Genomic DNA, 15,106 nt, shown 5'->3' on the forward strand with positions numbered 1-15,106 from the left:
AGGCTCTGTGAGCTCCCACCTCTGGCTACACCAGCACTGAGCAGGAATTTGTGTCAGGGATTCCTTCCTTCCTTCCCAAAGTAGCACAAGAAAAATGAAATCTCACCCAAACCCACACCCAGCAGAAAACCTTGATTTTAGCAGAGATTCCAGGTGTGAAACAGGTTTGGTTTGATCCTTCAGAGACACCTCAGTGCCACAGCCCCACAACTGCAGGGAACAATCAGGGAGCTCCTGCTGGCTGCCCTGACATCCCCCCCAGCCACCCAGCCTGCTCCCATCCAGCTTCCCTGCAGTCCCAGCTCACCTCTGATCCACCAGGAGCCAGGGACAGCATTCCCAGTGTCCCTGGCAGGTTCTGGGACCCCTGAGAAGGTGCAGCTTCCCCAGGGCTGTGATCTGCCTTCCCAGGTGCTTGGTTTATTTTAATAAATCAGCTTTTGCTTTATGCATTCTGCAAATGGTTATTAAGAGGCTCTGAGGGCAGATGCAGCTCAGGTATAAAATATCATTTACTGCAGGCATTGACTGAGCCAGGGTGATACCAGGTGGGGAACAGGAAGGTGAGGAAGTGCTGGTGGCAGTGACATGAGAGGACAGAGCAGACCATTCCCAGGGAGGGCAGGAGCAGAATAAAAACAAGAAGAGTTCAAGAAGCAGTCTCAGTGAACCCTGAGAGCCAGAAGGGAGATCCCAGAGGAGAAGAGCTAAAGGGAAAAGAACTTCAGGAGAACTGGCAGTTTTGGAAGCCCTATCAAGGCAGAAGTGCAAACTGCAGCAATAAAAAGCAAAGACAAAACAACAAAATCAATCTGCTCTTCTGCAGCCTCATGAGCCTCCAGCTGCAAACAAAAGAAGGAGCACAAAACCACAGGGGCATCAGCAGAAAGGGGAAGGCAAAACATCAGCCATGACCAGGAAAGGACACACAAAAGAGATCCCAAGGACTTTCCCTGGAGTGATGGGAGGAGAAAGAGGGAGACCACAAAAAAAGCTTGGCCAATGCACAAGCCAACCATGTTTAATGTTCCTGCTGTACAAAATGAAACCTGGCTGTTCCGTTTCTTCTGCACCTCCTGAGAGCACCAGGAGGAGCCCAGCCTGGGCTGGGCAGAGACCAGGACTGAGATACAGAACCTGAATTAAATGTTTTCCCTAGGATGGGTAAAGTCACCCTGGAGCAGGCTGGATAAATTGGCTGACAGGACCAGAGGGTGCCAGGAGTGGCTTAGACTGGATATTAAAGGAAATTTCTTCATGGAAAAGGTTGTCACAGGGCAGTGCTGGAGAGGTTTAAAAGCCCCATAGATGTGGCAGTGCTGGGGCAACAACTGGACTCGAGGATCTCAGAGGGCTTTTCCAACCAAAAGAATTCTGTGATTCTCTTCCAACTGAAACCTTAAAGGTGGAAGATGCCCCATGCTGAAAAGCTCCACCCCAGCTCTGAGGTGCTCCCTTTTTAAAGAGCAGGATCTCCTGAAAGGCAGGTGATGCTCAGTGTCCTGTGCTGTGCCCACCCATCCCACTCCATCCCTGAACCCTGCTCAGCACAGCTTCCCAGACCATTCCAAAACTCACCTGGATGGCAAAATGTGCAAATTCACTTTCAAAGCCCCCAGTCACTGCCCTTCATCACTGACTGCTGAACCTGGCACCATCCCCTGCAGGGACACCCAAGGCCCAGTGTGGACATTTCACAGCTCATAATCTGTTTATATTCACTACTGAGGCCATAAATTTGGGAGCTGATTGTAACAATTCCCAGGACCTTTAAGAAGTCCAAGTCCAGGAGATCACAGAGTGCTATAAAATGAAAATCAGAGATTTCAACCCACACATTTTCTCCTAGAAATGCCTCAGATGACAGAGCTGGCAGAGCAGCACACGAAGGCATCAAGACTTTTTTTTTACCACTTTTTTTACCAGGGGCAAGACCTGGGCACATTGATGTGCTGTCCCTCACCCCATTTATTTGGTCATTTCAGGAGCTCCTGGCAAACAGACAGGCCCAAACTCAACAACCCAGCGAAGAATCCAATGTGAGGGATGAACCTTGGTCACAATAGATCCCTTCTGGAAACAAAACCATAACCAAACTGAAATCTGGGAGAAAAGAGCAGCAGCTGGGCAGAACCAGGACTGGGGGCTGGACATGCACAGAGACTCTCTGAGCTTTCAGGTTCAGCTTCCAGGTGTTCCAAACCTGCAGTGTCCACTCCTTTGACATCAATATTCCCCATTTCTCTGAGGAATTTACCCTCTGGAATCAAGTTAGTTACTGAGGAGAAGCTTTGGTTTTCATCTGTTTTCAGTTTCTTCTTATTTTTTTAAAGACCTTAAGTACTTCTCCTGTGAGAGATTATTAATTTTTAATCTCTGTATTTTGCAGGGCTTACTGTGATGCCTGGCTTTTGGCCACCCACTGATTTAGTGTCTGAACACAACTTCAGTTGCTGTCTAGAAGCAAACCTGAAACCTCCATGCACAGGTATAAGCATTAAAGTTACAGCAGAAGAAATACGAGCCAATTTCTTCACAGGATATTTCACTCTGTCTGGTTTGCCGCCTCCTCCTCAGATGCAAAAGTAATAAACCCTATTAATTTAAATCTTATTTAGCTGTTTCATCTCTCCACAATAATTGATTGGGCTTTGGACACTGAGCCAAAAACCCTCATCAAATCAGGTCTGCCTGGTGCCTGTGCTGCAGGGAGGTGTCACAGAGCTCCGAACCCACACTTGCTCTAATTGATTAAAAGATTTGGTCACTTGCACATTTCCATTTAGGCAATTAAACTAAAGACACACAGCCTCAGTGAGAGCAGCTGGGAGCAGGGATGGAGAGGGACAGACTCCCTTGGAGGACAGGATTATGGCTGAAGATGTTACAGTAATTCAGGTGCAGCATGTCCCCCTCAGTGCTTTTGACGGAACAGCCTTGAGGGACACCAAGTGATCCACCTTGAAGAATCATGGAATATCCTGAGCTGGAAGGGACCACAGGGATCATCCAAGTCCAGGAGATCACAGAGATCACAGTACAGCCCCTGGCCCTGCACAGACACCCCAACAATCTCACCCTGGGTATCCCTGGCAGCTCCTGGAGCTCTGGCAGCCTCGGGGCTGTGCCCATTCCCTGGGCAGTGCCCTGGACAGCCCTGGGGGAAGAACCTTTCCTGAAATCCATCCTGAGCCTGCCCTGGCCCAGCTTCCAGTCTGCTTTTCCTGTCCCCACAAAAAGCTGCCCCACAACCCTGCAGTGCCAGCCTCTCTGAAGGGGACAGGCAGGGAGGCACGAGCCAGTCAGGGGGCCCTGGCAGCTGTGACAGCTCTCAGGGACAAGGGGGACAAGAAGAGCATCCAGTGCAGAGTGCAGCCACATCTCTGACAGAATCCCCTCATTTTCTGAGGATGTTTGGATACTGGCTCCACCCATGAGCTCCAGTGGAGGTGTCCTGCCCCCAGCAGCTGGAACTGATGTCCTTTAAGGCCCCAACCCAAACCAGTCTGTGATTCCATGAGTACTGGTTTGGGGCCAGAATGTGTCAGTCAGGACCAGCCAGCTCCAGTGATATCCAGCTCCCAGGGAGAGCAGCTGCACTGCAGCATTCTTGCCAAAGTGAGGAAGAGAAAATAAACAGGCTCCTTGGCCTTTCCTTCAGCCATCCAGGGAGAGCTCGGTGCTTGTGCAGTTGGAAACATTGGCAGAATCTACAAATGTCAAAGTCCTGAAAGAAGAGATCAAGAAGAAAGAATCCCAGCAGCCTTATCTGCAAGGCAGCGTGCAGAGCTGCACAAGGAGCCCAGCACAAAACCTGCATGAGGAACATTGTGCCAGCAGCAGATCAAAACTGGGATTTCACATGTCTGCACAGATGGCACCTGCTGCTCAGGAGCTGCCTTGTTTATCCTGCCCAGCCATCAGGGCCTGCAGTTCCACCTCAGTGTCATACACTGAACAACCTGCAAGGTGGGGGGAATAAAACAAGAAGCACAGACAGGTCTGACTGCAGGGTTTGGGAGCTGGGGTGGCACAGGATCAGCAGGGATTGGGTGTGGCAAGGAGGGAGGGAAGATCCCTCTCACAGCCACATGAAGGCTGCAGCAGCCCAGGCACAGGAGCTGGAAAAGTCACCAAAAAGAAACCTTCTTTCAACAGCAGTTCTGGTTTAAGTCAAGCTTAATGTCCTGGGATGAGCCTCAAACTGAACCTTAAATCTTCCAACTTAAACCTTCCAGTTTCCAGGGGAGGCTGAGGACAGCCAGCTGCATTCCATATGGGAGAGTCCAACACCTGCCACCACCTCACCCAGAGCAGGGAAATAAATGAATCAATGCTGTAACCTCTGAGCTCAGTGCCCTGGGAAGCTGTTTCCTTGCACTGAGGTTGTAGCCAGCAGGAAAATCAGCACTGTAGCACTCGTTGTCATCAGGCTGCAGCTGCCAGATCCCTCTGAGGTGACAGGTGACAGTGACAGGATGATGAGTTAGAGACACAGGGAACAGTGCCACTTTCTCTGCGTCTCTACACTAATGGACTGATTTATCAATTATTGATAAATCTGTACCATCTCATTTATCAGTTCCTGCACTCTCCAGTTCACAGCTGCTGGATTTCCCTGATTCAGCCTATTCCTCATCCAGGCTGCTGCCAAAAATTCCCAAATGAGGGCATTTGGAAGAGAAACTGGGAAATGCTGGGAACAAAGCCCCTCATCCTGTTTGCTGTTTAGGATGTACCTTAGGATGTGTGTGGGGACAGAGGGACAAGCACAGGCAGGGCAATGTCCCTCCCAGCACAGTCCCACTGCAGGACTCCATGCACACCACCTGGAAAACAGACACAAGGTTTTCCTTCCCAAGCACTGCCCTGCTCTGAAGCAAAGCAGAAGCTGCACATTAAAGGTGCCATTTGCTGACTCCTTCCCAGCCAGGAAAGCCCAGGATGAGGAAAGCCCATCCAGAACACCCATAAACCCCTTGGAACAGACTCCCAAATGCAAACTGCACAGGATGCCCAGTGTCCAGTGCTCACACTTAACATGGGAGACAGCCTTCAAGCTGTCCCCAAGTCCTTTAAATGCCCCCATGAAATATCTGCATTATTAAAACCCAAGGACAATGAAAGACAGAAAGGGGCACTCAGAGAGAGGAATTTGCCTGATTTTGCATCGAAATATTATCATGGAATCTCAGAATGGTTTGGGTAGGAAGGGAACTTCAGGCTCATATCATTCCACCCCCTGCCATGGCAGGGACATCCTCCACTGGCTCAGGCTGCCCAGGAAATACTCACTGGGATGCTGGACCACCATCCCCCAGGCTGGGGATGGAATGGGTGTTATTGGCAGCCTGGGGTAAGGTTTAAGGTTTAAGTTTAATCATCCCAGAGGAAGTACAGCTCCCATGGGATGATTTAGCAGGGTGGAAAACAAAAGAGCTCAAAGCACAACCTCCCTGTCCTCCCACTGCAGGCGCTCTCACGTCACCGCTGGCATTTCTGCTGAACCTCAGCCTCTCTTCCCAATCCCACCCTGCACTCCCCCAGCCTGGCACACACCTCCCTTGGAAGCCCAGGCAGGAGTGAGTGAGTAGTGCTCAAGAAGCTCAGATCCAGCACAGCTCCTTTCCTTCAGGAATTCACCACTAAGTCACTTCTCTGAGGAAAGGGGAGACTTTCCTGACCAATGGGAAGTCATTGAGTTGAAGACAGGTTGTTCTGCCTGGAGCAAAGGAGGCTCAGGGGGGCCCTTGTGGCTCTGCACAGCTCCTGACAGGAGGGGACAGCCGGGGGGGTCGGGCTGTGCTCCCAGGGAACAGGGACAGGAGCAGAGGGAACGGCCTCAGGCTGGGCCAGGGGAGCCTCAGGGGGGACATCAGCAGGAATTTCCCCATGGAAAGGGGGGTCAGGCACTGCAGGGGCTGCCCAGGGAGGTTTGGATCCCCCATCCCTGGAGGTGCCCAAGGAAGGGCTGGAGGTGGCACTCAGAGCTCTGGGCTGGGAACAAGGTGGGGATCAGGCACAGGTTGGACTGGGTGATCCTGGATGGCTCTTCCTACCCCAGTGCTTCTGGGATTTATCAGCTGCTGTTTTAGGAAGGCAACAGTTACTGAGTGATCACTTTTCACTTGTTTAGAGCAGTGGAATTGGTGGGGGTGCAGGTACTTTAAACATGGAAAATGGTCCAATTTCCAAAGACACTGCCATTGCTGAGCACCTCGGGGGGGTCACACAGCACACCCAGCCCACACCCCCAGATCACAGCTGGCTGTGTTCCACAGAGCCCCCACCCTGGCCAGAGCCCAGGGCTGCCTTACCTCCAGCAGAAGACACACTTGTTGGCACAGGCCAGGCTGGGGGTGGCCTCCATGCAGCGGTGGCTCTCGATGCCATAGAAGGTGTGCTTGTAGCAGCCCCCGCGGCCCCGCAGCATGGACTGAGGGCAGGGAAACACACAGGGAGCGTTAAAACCCAGCTGGGGCCAGACTGAGGGCAGGGGAACACACACACACCCCCAAGGAGAGCTAAAAACCCAGCTGGAACCAAACTGAGGGCAGGGGAACACACACACACACCCCCAAGGAGAGCTAAAAACCCAGCTGGGGCCAGACTGAGGCCAGGGGAACACACACACACCCCAGGAGAGCTAAAAACCCAGCTGGGGGTAAACTGTGGGCAGGGGAACACATAGGGACTGTTAAAAACCCAGCTGGAACCAAACTGAGGGCAGGGGAACACACACACACCGCAAGGAGAGCTAAAAACCCAGCTGGGGGCAAACTGAGGGCAGGGGAACACACACACCCACACACGCACAAACACAAACCAAGAAAGTGAAAATTCCCCATCTGGAGCCAAACTGAGTGCAGGGAAATACACACACTCCACAGGAGAGCTAAAAACCCACGTGGAACCAAACTGAGGGCACACACACACACACACCAGGAGAGTTAAAATTCCCCATCTGGAGCCAAACTGAGGGCTGCTGTGGATTTTCTCCCTTTCAGCCACCTGTGACTGGAGTTCCAAGTCCAGCAATGCCCTCAGCAGAGCTGAGGGACACCAGTGCCACCTGCCCCAAGAAATTCCCAGCTCCCTATAAAGTAGGACTCTTTACATGCACCCCTGCAGCCAGACTGCATTTAGGAGGTCAAACTACTGGAGTGTTAGAGGAGAAAGAACTTTAATCTCCTCAGTCCCTTCTCTGGCAGATCCCAGCACAACAATGTGCTCTCCTGCAGCTTTTCAGCCTCAGCCCATGAAGAGCAGGTGAAGCCTCTTGTGCTGCAGGAAGTGTTCCTGGAAAAGCTCACTCAGGAGCAACAAGGATCCATTTCAAGGCTGTCCTACTGAACACTCCATTCTTTTCATTTATCTGGCAGAGTATTTCTTGCAGCACTAAATTAAATAAATGCCCTGACCTTATAAGCCCTGATTCACAGCCAGCAGTGGCTCCAGCAGGATGCTGCACTTCCCTTCCCAGCACAGCCACAGCAGCTTTCCCAACAGGATTCAACTCCTATTTATCATGCAGGCAGCTTGCAGAAAGGGCTGTCTTTCATTAGCTCAGTTAAATAATAATAAATGAGAAAGAAACTTTACTCCTCTCAAGAGAAAATCTAAAATATAACACAGCAGCTTTCAATCTGCCTTCGTCTTCCTGGAGAGTCCTGGTGATCCAACAGAAAGGAGCAGCAGGGAAAAATCTACAGCTAATCCCTGACTGGCTGTACCGGTGGAAGATTAAATGACATGGAAAATGGTGTTGATTCTACCCATTCTTCAAATAAGAGAGACTTCAGGAGATTCACAAATTCAGGAGAGCAAGTTATATTTGGCTTTTCCTAAGGCAAACAGACCCTTCCTAAAACATACAGGGTTTTTGTTTTTTCTGGAATTTGATAGAACCCAATCTTTTCCATCTGAGATACCTCTATGAAACTCCACTTAATACTGATCCTGCCAGCCCTGCTCCTGCTTTCCTCTGATACAAATCCCCACAAAGGCTCCTGAAGGCTCTCACACACTGGTGTGAACCTGAGGCAAAGCCACTGCCTGGAACCAATCTCAGCTCAATTTATTAGAAGACTTTACATTCAATTCCTGCTTAAGCTAAAAATAGTGTGGGCCCATCTAAGCACACAGAGCTGCTATTTATTTTGTGAAATGGCTTTACAGTGCTGCATTAAAGTCTGAGTCTTTCATAAAAATAGGTTCTCTGGCCTTCTCAGACACAACATGGAAGCTTTTCTTTAAACTTTTCATGATCATGTCTGCCACTAACAGTGACAGAAGAGGGAAATGGGTGTAAGAGTGACCAGCACAGCAGCAGTGGGCTCAGTGCATCCCACACACTCCTGACAGCCCAGGGTGGGCTCTCTATGCTGCTCAGGAGAACAAGGCCCTTGATGAAACAGCTCATTGACACCAGGCACTGCAATGAAAACTGTCTGCAGCCACCCTGGGGTGGCACCCTAAGGGTTCTTTCAAAAATAAACAAAGTTAATCATGCAGCAAAGGAGAACTTAGACAGCCAGGACTGATCACTGCCACAGCACAGGAATTACAGATGTGCTGGCATCTTAACGAGGTGCTGATTCCAGAGGTTCCCATCCAGGGATGCTCAAGGGTGCAGGATGTTGCAACATGGTGTGTGAAGGGTCTGGAGCCCCAGGAGCAGCTGAGGGAGCTGGGCAGGGGCTCAGCCTGGAGCAAAGGAGGCTCAGGGGGGCCCTTGTGGGTCTGCACAGCTCCTGACAGGAGGGGACAGCCGGGGGGGTCGGGCTGTGCTCCAGGGAACAGGGACAGGAGCAGAGGGAACGGCCTCAGGCTGGGCCTGGGGAGCCTCAGGGGGATTTTGGGGAAATTCCTTCCTGGAATTTGTTGTCCAGTCCTGGTGCAGCTGCCCAGGGCAGGGATGGAGTCCCCACCCCTGGAGGGGTTTAACAGCCCTGTGGAGGTGGCACTTGGGGACAGGGGGCAGTGCTGGGGGAATGGTTGGTCTCGATGGTCTCGGAGGGCTTTTCCACCCTCAATGATTCTCTGATCAATACTGCTCCCCAAATATACAAGACTTGTGAGCTCCAGAGGGACCTGCCAAGGACAGCTGAAACCACACCCACCCTGAAGGGCTTGCAGTTTATTCTCCAGGGCTCTGCTGGGAATGTTTTTAAGTCTGGAAACTGCTTGAAAAGGTATTGAGCTCCAGCTCCTCCAGGAGCCATGTGCAGGGCTGGGAGGAGGCTGTGTCACACAGGTGCATTCATACCCATGGGTGCTGTTCACAGCCACATCCACACACACCCTACAGAGCAGGGAAATCATTAGCAACAGTGAAATCATGAACACCTCCCTGTGGAAATGTGATCTGATAAATGCTGAGAGCCAGGGGAGCCCTGTCACAACCCAGCCCCAGCACAGGGGGTTCAAACAGCCTCATGTGCCTGCTCAGGTGTGGCAGTGGCTGTGCTATCCCTGTTCCACAAACATCACACCAGGGATACAACCTTCCCACTCTTCCCTCATGTGGATTTCAGTGGGCAGAAGATGTTTTAGCAGACAGCAGAACAACAGGAAAAACCAGAAAAGGATGTTCCCAGCTCTGTGCCACAACTGTATTTTCACTCTTTGCAGAGGAATTTTAATAGCTGGAAATGCAAGGTTATAGCTTGAAAGATGGAATTTGGGTTTGTGCAAATAATAGCACATTTTAAAATGTAATTTCATCAGGAAATTGGAATACCTGAGCAAGTCTCTAGCTTTGTTTTTATTTATGAAATGAGAAAAGGAAACAGAACATACCTTTGTCCATCGGCAGAGCTTCACCCCAGAATGGCTCCCAATGAGTTTATAACCTGAAAACAAAGCACAAATCATCAAACAACTGAGTTTAGCCTGCAGGAATTGACACATAAAATATACCAAGTGGTACCCAGAGTGATTGACACTGTGGACTCAGTGCTGCTCTTCCCCACTGGCCCCAAAGTGACACCACCAGCAATGGCAGTGCCACCCCAGGGACCTCAGCCCACTGCAAATGGTTTCTTTTAGTGGGACATGGATTGACATTGCTGAGGCTGGTTTGAATCAGGGTGCCCAGGGGACTCCTGCATGCACAGGATGGCAGAGCCTGGCTAACCCAGGGACAGCTCACAGACCCAAGGAGCAGGACAGGGAAGCAGGAGCATCTCCCTGGCCCCAGGCCATGAGCCCAGAACAGCCTCCTAGCCAGCAGCCAGGATCCCTGTCCCAGCCTGCAGGACAGGAACTGATTCCCAGTGCAGCTGGGAGGGCACAGGAGGGGAACACAGCCAGGGCTCAGCCTGAACCCACCTGAGCCTCACCAGCTCCACGGGGAGGGAGCTGCTCCTCCACACCCAAAGGAAAGCTGAGTTCACATCAGCTCCTCAGTCCCCAGCCAAGATCAACACAATTCTATTCCAATGGGTCCTGGAGGATTAATTGCAAAACGTTCGTTAAGCACTAAGTGCTATTATTACCCAAACTGCTTGAGTGGGGTTATATCCCTCTTTGAGAAAAGTGCTTAGAGGCCAATATGTCTGAAGGATTAGAAGTCCCTTCAAAATCAGCATAAAAATAAGAGGGATTTGAGACACCTCACTGTGTCTCTCACAGTGGCATTCACATGTGACTGGCCTGGCTGTCCCCAAACTCAGCACCTCCCAGCTGCCTACTGCACCTGCCCGCTGCTCTTATGAACACTTTCAAGGCAAGGAAAAATATCACATTTTAGCTATCAAGTCTTCTTCCTGCCAACCAGCACAAACTCAACAGGAAAAAAGCCTTCAGCTCAGGAAACTGGCCTTCAGCTCCTCCACAGCAGCAGCACAAGTGCCCTGCCCTGCTCATCTGTCCCTGAGCTGCTCTGGCACAGCAAGGTCCCAAAGCAAGGTGAGAGCAACTGCATCCCAAAGTCCCTGACACCTGCAAGGACACCGAGCCAGCCAGGAACTGCAGGAGCAGCAGATGCCACAGCAGCTGCAGCAGGCAGAAATTAAACTGTGTGCACACAGACAGGGCTAACAGGGAACCAAACAATGCTCTGCTCCTGCCACTCAAACCCAGCAGGACCTGCCCAGGCTCCTCTGCCCACTCCACCTGGTGGTGTTTGATCCATCTCCTCACACTGGAACATATACAGGCAGAGTGACCTCTGCTGCAAGAAGGCTGGAGAGGGACAGGGGACAAGGGATGGAGGGACAGGGCACAGGGAATGGCTTCCCACAGCCAGAAGGCAGGGATAGGTGGGATATTGGCAATTAGGAATTGTTCCCTGTGAGGGTGGGCACAGGGTGCCCAGAGCAGCTGGGGCTGCCCCTGGATCCCTGGCAGTGCCCAAGGCCAGGCTGGACAGGGCTGGGAGCAGCCTGGGGCAGTGGGAGGTGTCCCTGCCCTGTCCCCTTAAGGTCCCTTCCAGCCCAAACCACTCTGGGATTCTGTGACAAAGCCACCTGCAGCCCTGGGGACACCTTCACCTCAGACTGGCTCACACTCAGGGTCCAGGAGCACAGCCACACACACAAAGCTGCACGTGGCTGGAACCCAACACCTCCCTGCCCTGCTCTGTCCTGCCTCTTGCTGCAGCTTTTCTCTGCAAACAGCTTGTCCAGCAAGGTCTAATCTCAGCTGAGACCTCCCTGCTAAAATGTGTGTCCTCATAAGATTTGTGGATGAGAGCTGAAACGGTGCTGCACTCCTCCTCCCTCTAACACAGCTGTCCAAGGGAGCCTCTGCTGCTGTCACCCAGCACAGTCCAAGCCTTATTTTTCCCATTTCTCCAAATCCAGCACCACCAGTCATATAAGATTATTCTCCCACAGATCACTTGTCAGTAACAGCAACATGGCTCCTTTCAGATGGGTTTTGCAGAAAAATTACATTGGAAATAGGACATGCCCACCCAGATCCACTACTGAGCTGTTTGAGGGAAGAGAGGAAGCAGCTGAACTGAGCAAGGTGCCAAGCTCCAGAGCTCCAGCATTTTCTCTTAGGTTCCTTAAATCAACTTCCACCATGTGGAGCACCCACAGCTTCCTTTAAAGGCCAAGAAAATTGTACATATTCAACATCAAAACAGTCTTACAAACACCAGCCAGCTTTGGGGATGAGAGGGGGGTTACTCATCTCTGTCACTGCCAGCAGTCCCAGCTGTGGTGACAGGAGGGAGCAGCAGACATGTGCAGAACCCTAAAGCCACAGAACTGGGGTCCTGCACCCTGTGGGCAACTGGGAGAAGGTGTGATCACCCAGCACTACGTGCTGGCCTTGCCAAGCTTCTGACACTTTGGAATGAGAGAAAATACCAGAGACCAAGGCTGGACACTTGATCCACCCCTGCTGCCAGTGAGCAGAGACTACAGGACTGCAGAGCCTTTCTTCAGCACTGGCTGCACTGCTGGGAAGGAGGCAGCAGAGCAGTCTGGGCCAAAAGAAAGGACAAAAGGTTGAGCAAGAAACTGGGAGTGTCCCAGAATCACAGAACTGTTCTGGTTGGGAAATCCCCCTGAGACCATCAACCCAACTGTTCCCCCCACTGCCCCATGTCCCCAAGTGCCACATCCACATGGCTGTTAAACCTCTCCAGGGGTGGGGACTGCACCCCTGCCCTGGGCAGCTGTGCCAGGGCTGGACAACAAATTCCAGGAAGGAATTTCCCCAAAATCCCCCCTGAGGCTCCCCTGGCCCAGCCTGAGGCCATTCCCTCTGCTCCTGTCCCTGTTCCCTGGGAGCACAGCCCGACCCCCCCGGCTGTCCCCTCCTGGCAGGAGCTGTGCAGAGCCACAAGGGCCCCCTGAGCCTCCTTTGCTCCAGGCTGAGCCCCTGCCCAGCTCCCTCAGCTGCTCCTGGGGCTTCAGACCCTTCCCAGCTCCATTCCCTGCCCTGGACTTGCTCCAGCCCCTCAATGTCCTCTCTGCAGTGAGGGCCCAAATCTGACCCCAGGACTGGGGTGTGACCTCAGCAGTGCCAGCACATGGGGACAGCACATCCTTACTGCAAAGCTTCAAATTAAACATGTGAAAAACTGTGATCAAAGCCAGCCTGAGGATCTCCAGCCCTGTTCCCACGCTGCAGCTCCTGCTGAGCCTTCTGGAAGCTCAGGCCAGCTCCACTCTTCCATCAGCTTTGCCACAACGTCCCTGTGGCTCTGCCAAGGCCATCGGTGCCTGAATCCAATCCTGCTGATGGCCCCAAGTCTGGAGCTGTGGGTGCCAGGAGTCCCTGTGATCACATTCCCCCCTTGCTCCAAGGGCTGTGACTCCTGACCAATAACTCTAAGTGCACATTTGGATACAGCACCTTGCAAACAATCCAGTGTTTGATGGACCTGCTGTTCCCCACCCCTGTGTACCTTCAGACACTACAGCTGAACAAACCCATCTATTTATTATTTCCACAGTCTAATATGCAAAGGATCCCTTCAATTATGAGCAGGCTCACTCAGCTCAGCTCCCACCTAAAGAACAAGAACATCTCATTTGAAGGCTGGCTATGAGTTGATCCTGCTCTAGATGATAAATTTTAGATGATCTAGAAGCTTGCCAAACTTCACTGAAATTAAGTGTCACTTTTATAGAAGTGAATTAAGCTTTTAAACAACCTTTGGGGTGAAATGAGTGTTATCAGGCAGTAACACCAGGCTGAGGAACATGTGGTGATTGCTCACCCTGACAGGCCAACTGGAGTTTAATAGAGCACAGAGGGATGTGGAACTGGAGAGATGGCCAAAGTCACAGCTCCTGATTGCTCCAGAGGCTGGGGCAGGACTGTGCTCAGCTCTTTGGAACCACACTGCAGCATTTCCACTCCATCCTGGAAATAAGAGTTTAAAAGTCTTTTCTCTGAAACTCAAAGAACTCAGGGAGAGAGCCAGCTGAGCTCTCAGCACTGAGCCAGGACACTGCTGTCTGTATTCCTAGGGCACATTCCAGTATCCAGGGGCTCTGGATGTGGTTTGCCAGCTTACCAGTGCCAGACACACATCCTGTCTTCCTAAGCTCCTGGACATGAATGAATTATGTCCATAACTGAGCAATTCTGTTATTTTTGAGAGCAGAGCAGGCCAGCTGAATTTCTACAAGCACAAGTGTCCCTATCAGGAGCTGTGTCACACCCCCTGCACTCTCTGAACAACCCTGAGAGCTGTGCTGAGTGGCCTTCAGGGACTGCAGACCATCCCCAGGTGGCAAAGTGTCCAGAACAAAACCCACAGACACTGAATCCCTGAGGTCAGAAAAAACCTCCAAGCCCATCCAGTCCCAGCTGTGCCCCATCCCCACCTTGTCCCCAGCCCAGAGCTCTGAGTGCTACCTCCAGCCCTTCCCTGGGCACCTCCAGGGATGGGCACTCCAAACCTCCCTGGGCAGTGCCTGACTCCCCTTTCCATGGGGAAATTCCTGCTGGATTCCCCCCTGCCCCTCCCCTGGCCCAGCCTGAGGCCGTTCCCTCTCCTCCTGTCCCTGTTCCCTGGGAGCACAGCCCGACCCCCCCGGCTGTCCCCTCCTGGCAGGAGCTGTGCAGAGCCACAAGGGCCCCCCTGAGCCTCCTTTGCTCCAGGCTGAGCCCCTTCCCAGCTCCCTCAGCTGCTCCTGGGGCTCCAGACCCTTCCCTGGACAAGCTCCAGCCCCTGTGGGTCTGCACTCCTGTCCTGAGGAGCCCAGGGGTGCCCCCAGCACTGGAGGTGCCCCAGCCGTGCCAGCACAGAGGACAAGCTCTGCCTGGTTGACACCTCCCAGCTCAGATCTCTGCATCACCAGAAGTTTACTTTGGCCCAAAATCCCAAAGCAAAAGATTCAATACTGAAAGAAAAGGAGATCCATGGTTGAAAAAGCTCCAAAAAGCACAAGGAAAAGACTGAACCATCCTTCTCCAGGAGTGCAGGCTCTGGGAGCTGGGAAAGCCACTCCAGGGCCCCACTGTGCCTCCAACCCCTGCTGGCTGTCCCAGGGCTGCCCTGAGAGCAGCAAAGTCCAGCTGCCACCTCTGCAAGGGGCTAGCCAGCACTCTCCTGCAATAAAACCACTGCTCTGGGGCAGGGAGTATCTGCTAGAGCTGCAGCTCAGGCCAGTCTCACACTAGCAGAAGTTTT

The 15,106-nt window shown here is 52.2% G+C and overlaps 1 protein-coding gene across 4 annotated transcripts in view; it reads right to left on the reverse strand.

The window, feature by feature from the left end:
* LOC139599900 (S-adenosyl-L-methionine-dependent tRNA 4-demethylwyosine synthase TYW1-like) overlaps positions 1-15,106 on the reverse strand; it is a 98,839-nt gene that overhangs the window by 58,218 nt on the left and 25,515 nt on the right. For all 4 annotated transcript variants that reach the window (XM_071447615.1, XM_071447613.1, XM_071447612.1 and 1 more), the window contains 2 exons: positions 9,802-9,854; positions 6,318-6,436 (listed from right to left, as the gene is read on the reverse strand). In XM_071447615.1, the coding sequence (XP_071303716.1) occupies positions 6,318-6,436; positions 9,802-9,854 (172 nt within the window). The remainder of the gene's footprint in view (positions 1-6,317; positions 6,437-9,801; positions 9,855-15,106) is intronic.

This window comes from Agelaius tricolor, unplaced genomic scaffold (assembly GCF_023055355.1).
Source record: "Agelaius tricolor isolate 1412-34295 unplaced genomic scaffold, bAgeTri1.0.p SCAF_25, whole genome shotgun sequence".
Taxonomy (NCBI): Eukaryota; Metazoa; Chordata; class Aves; order Passeriformes; family Icteridae; genus Agelaius; species Agelaius tricolor.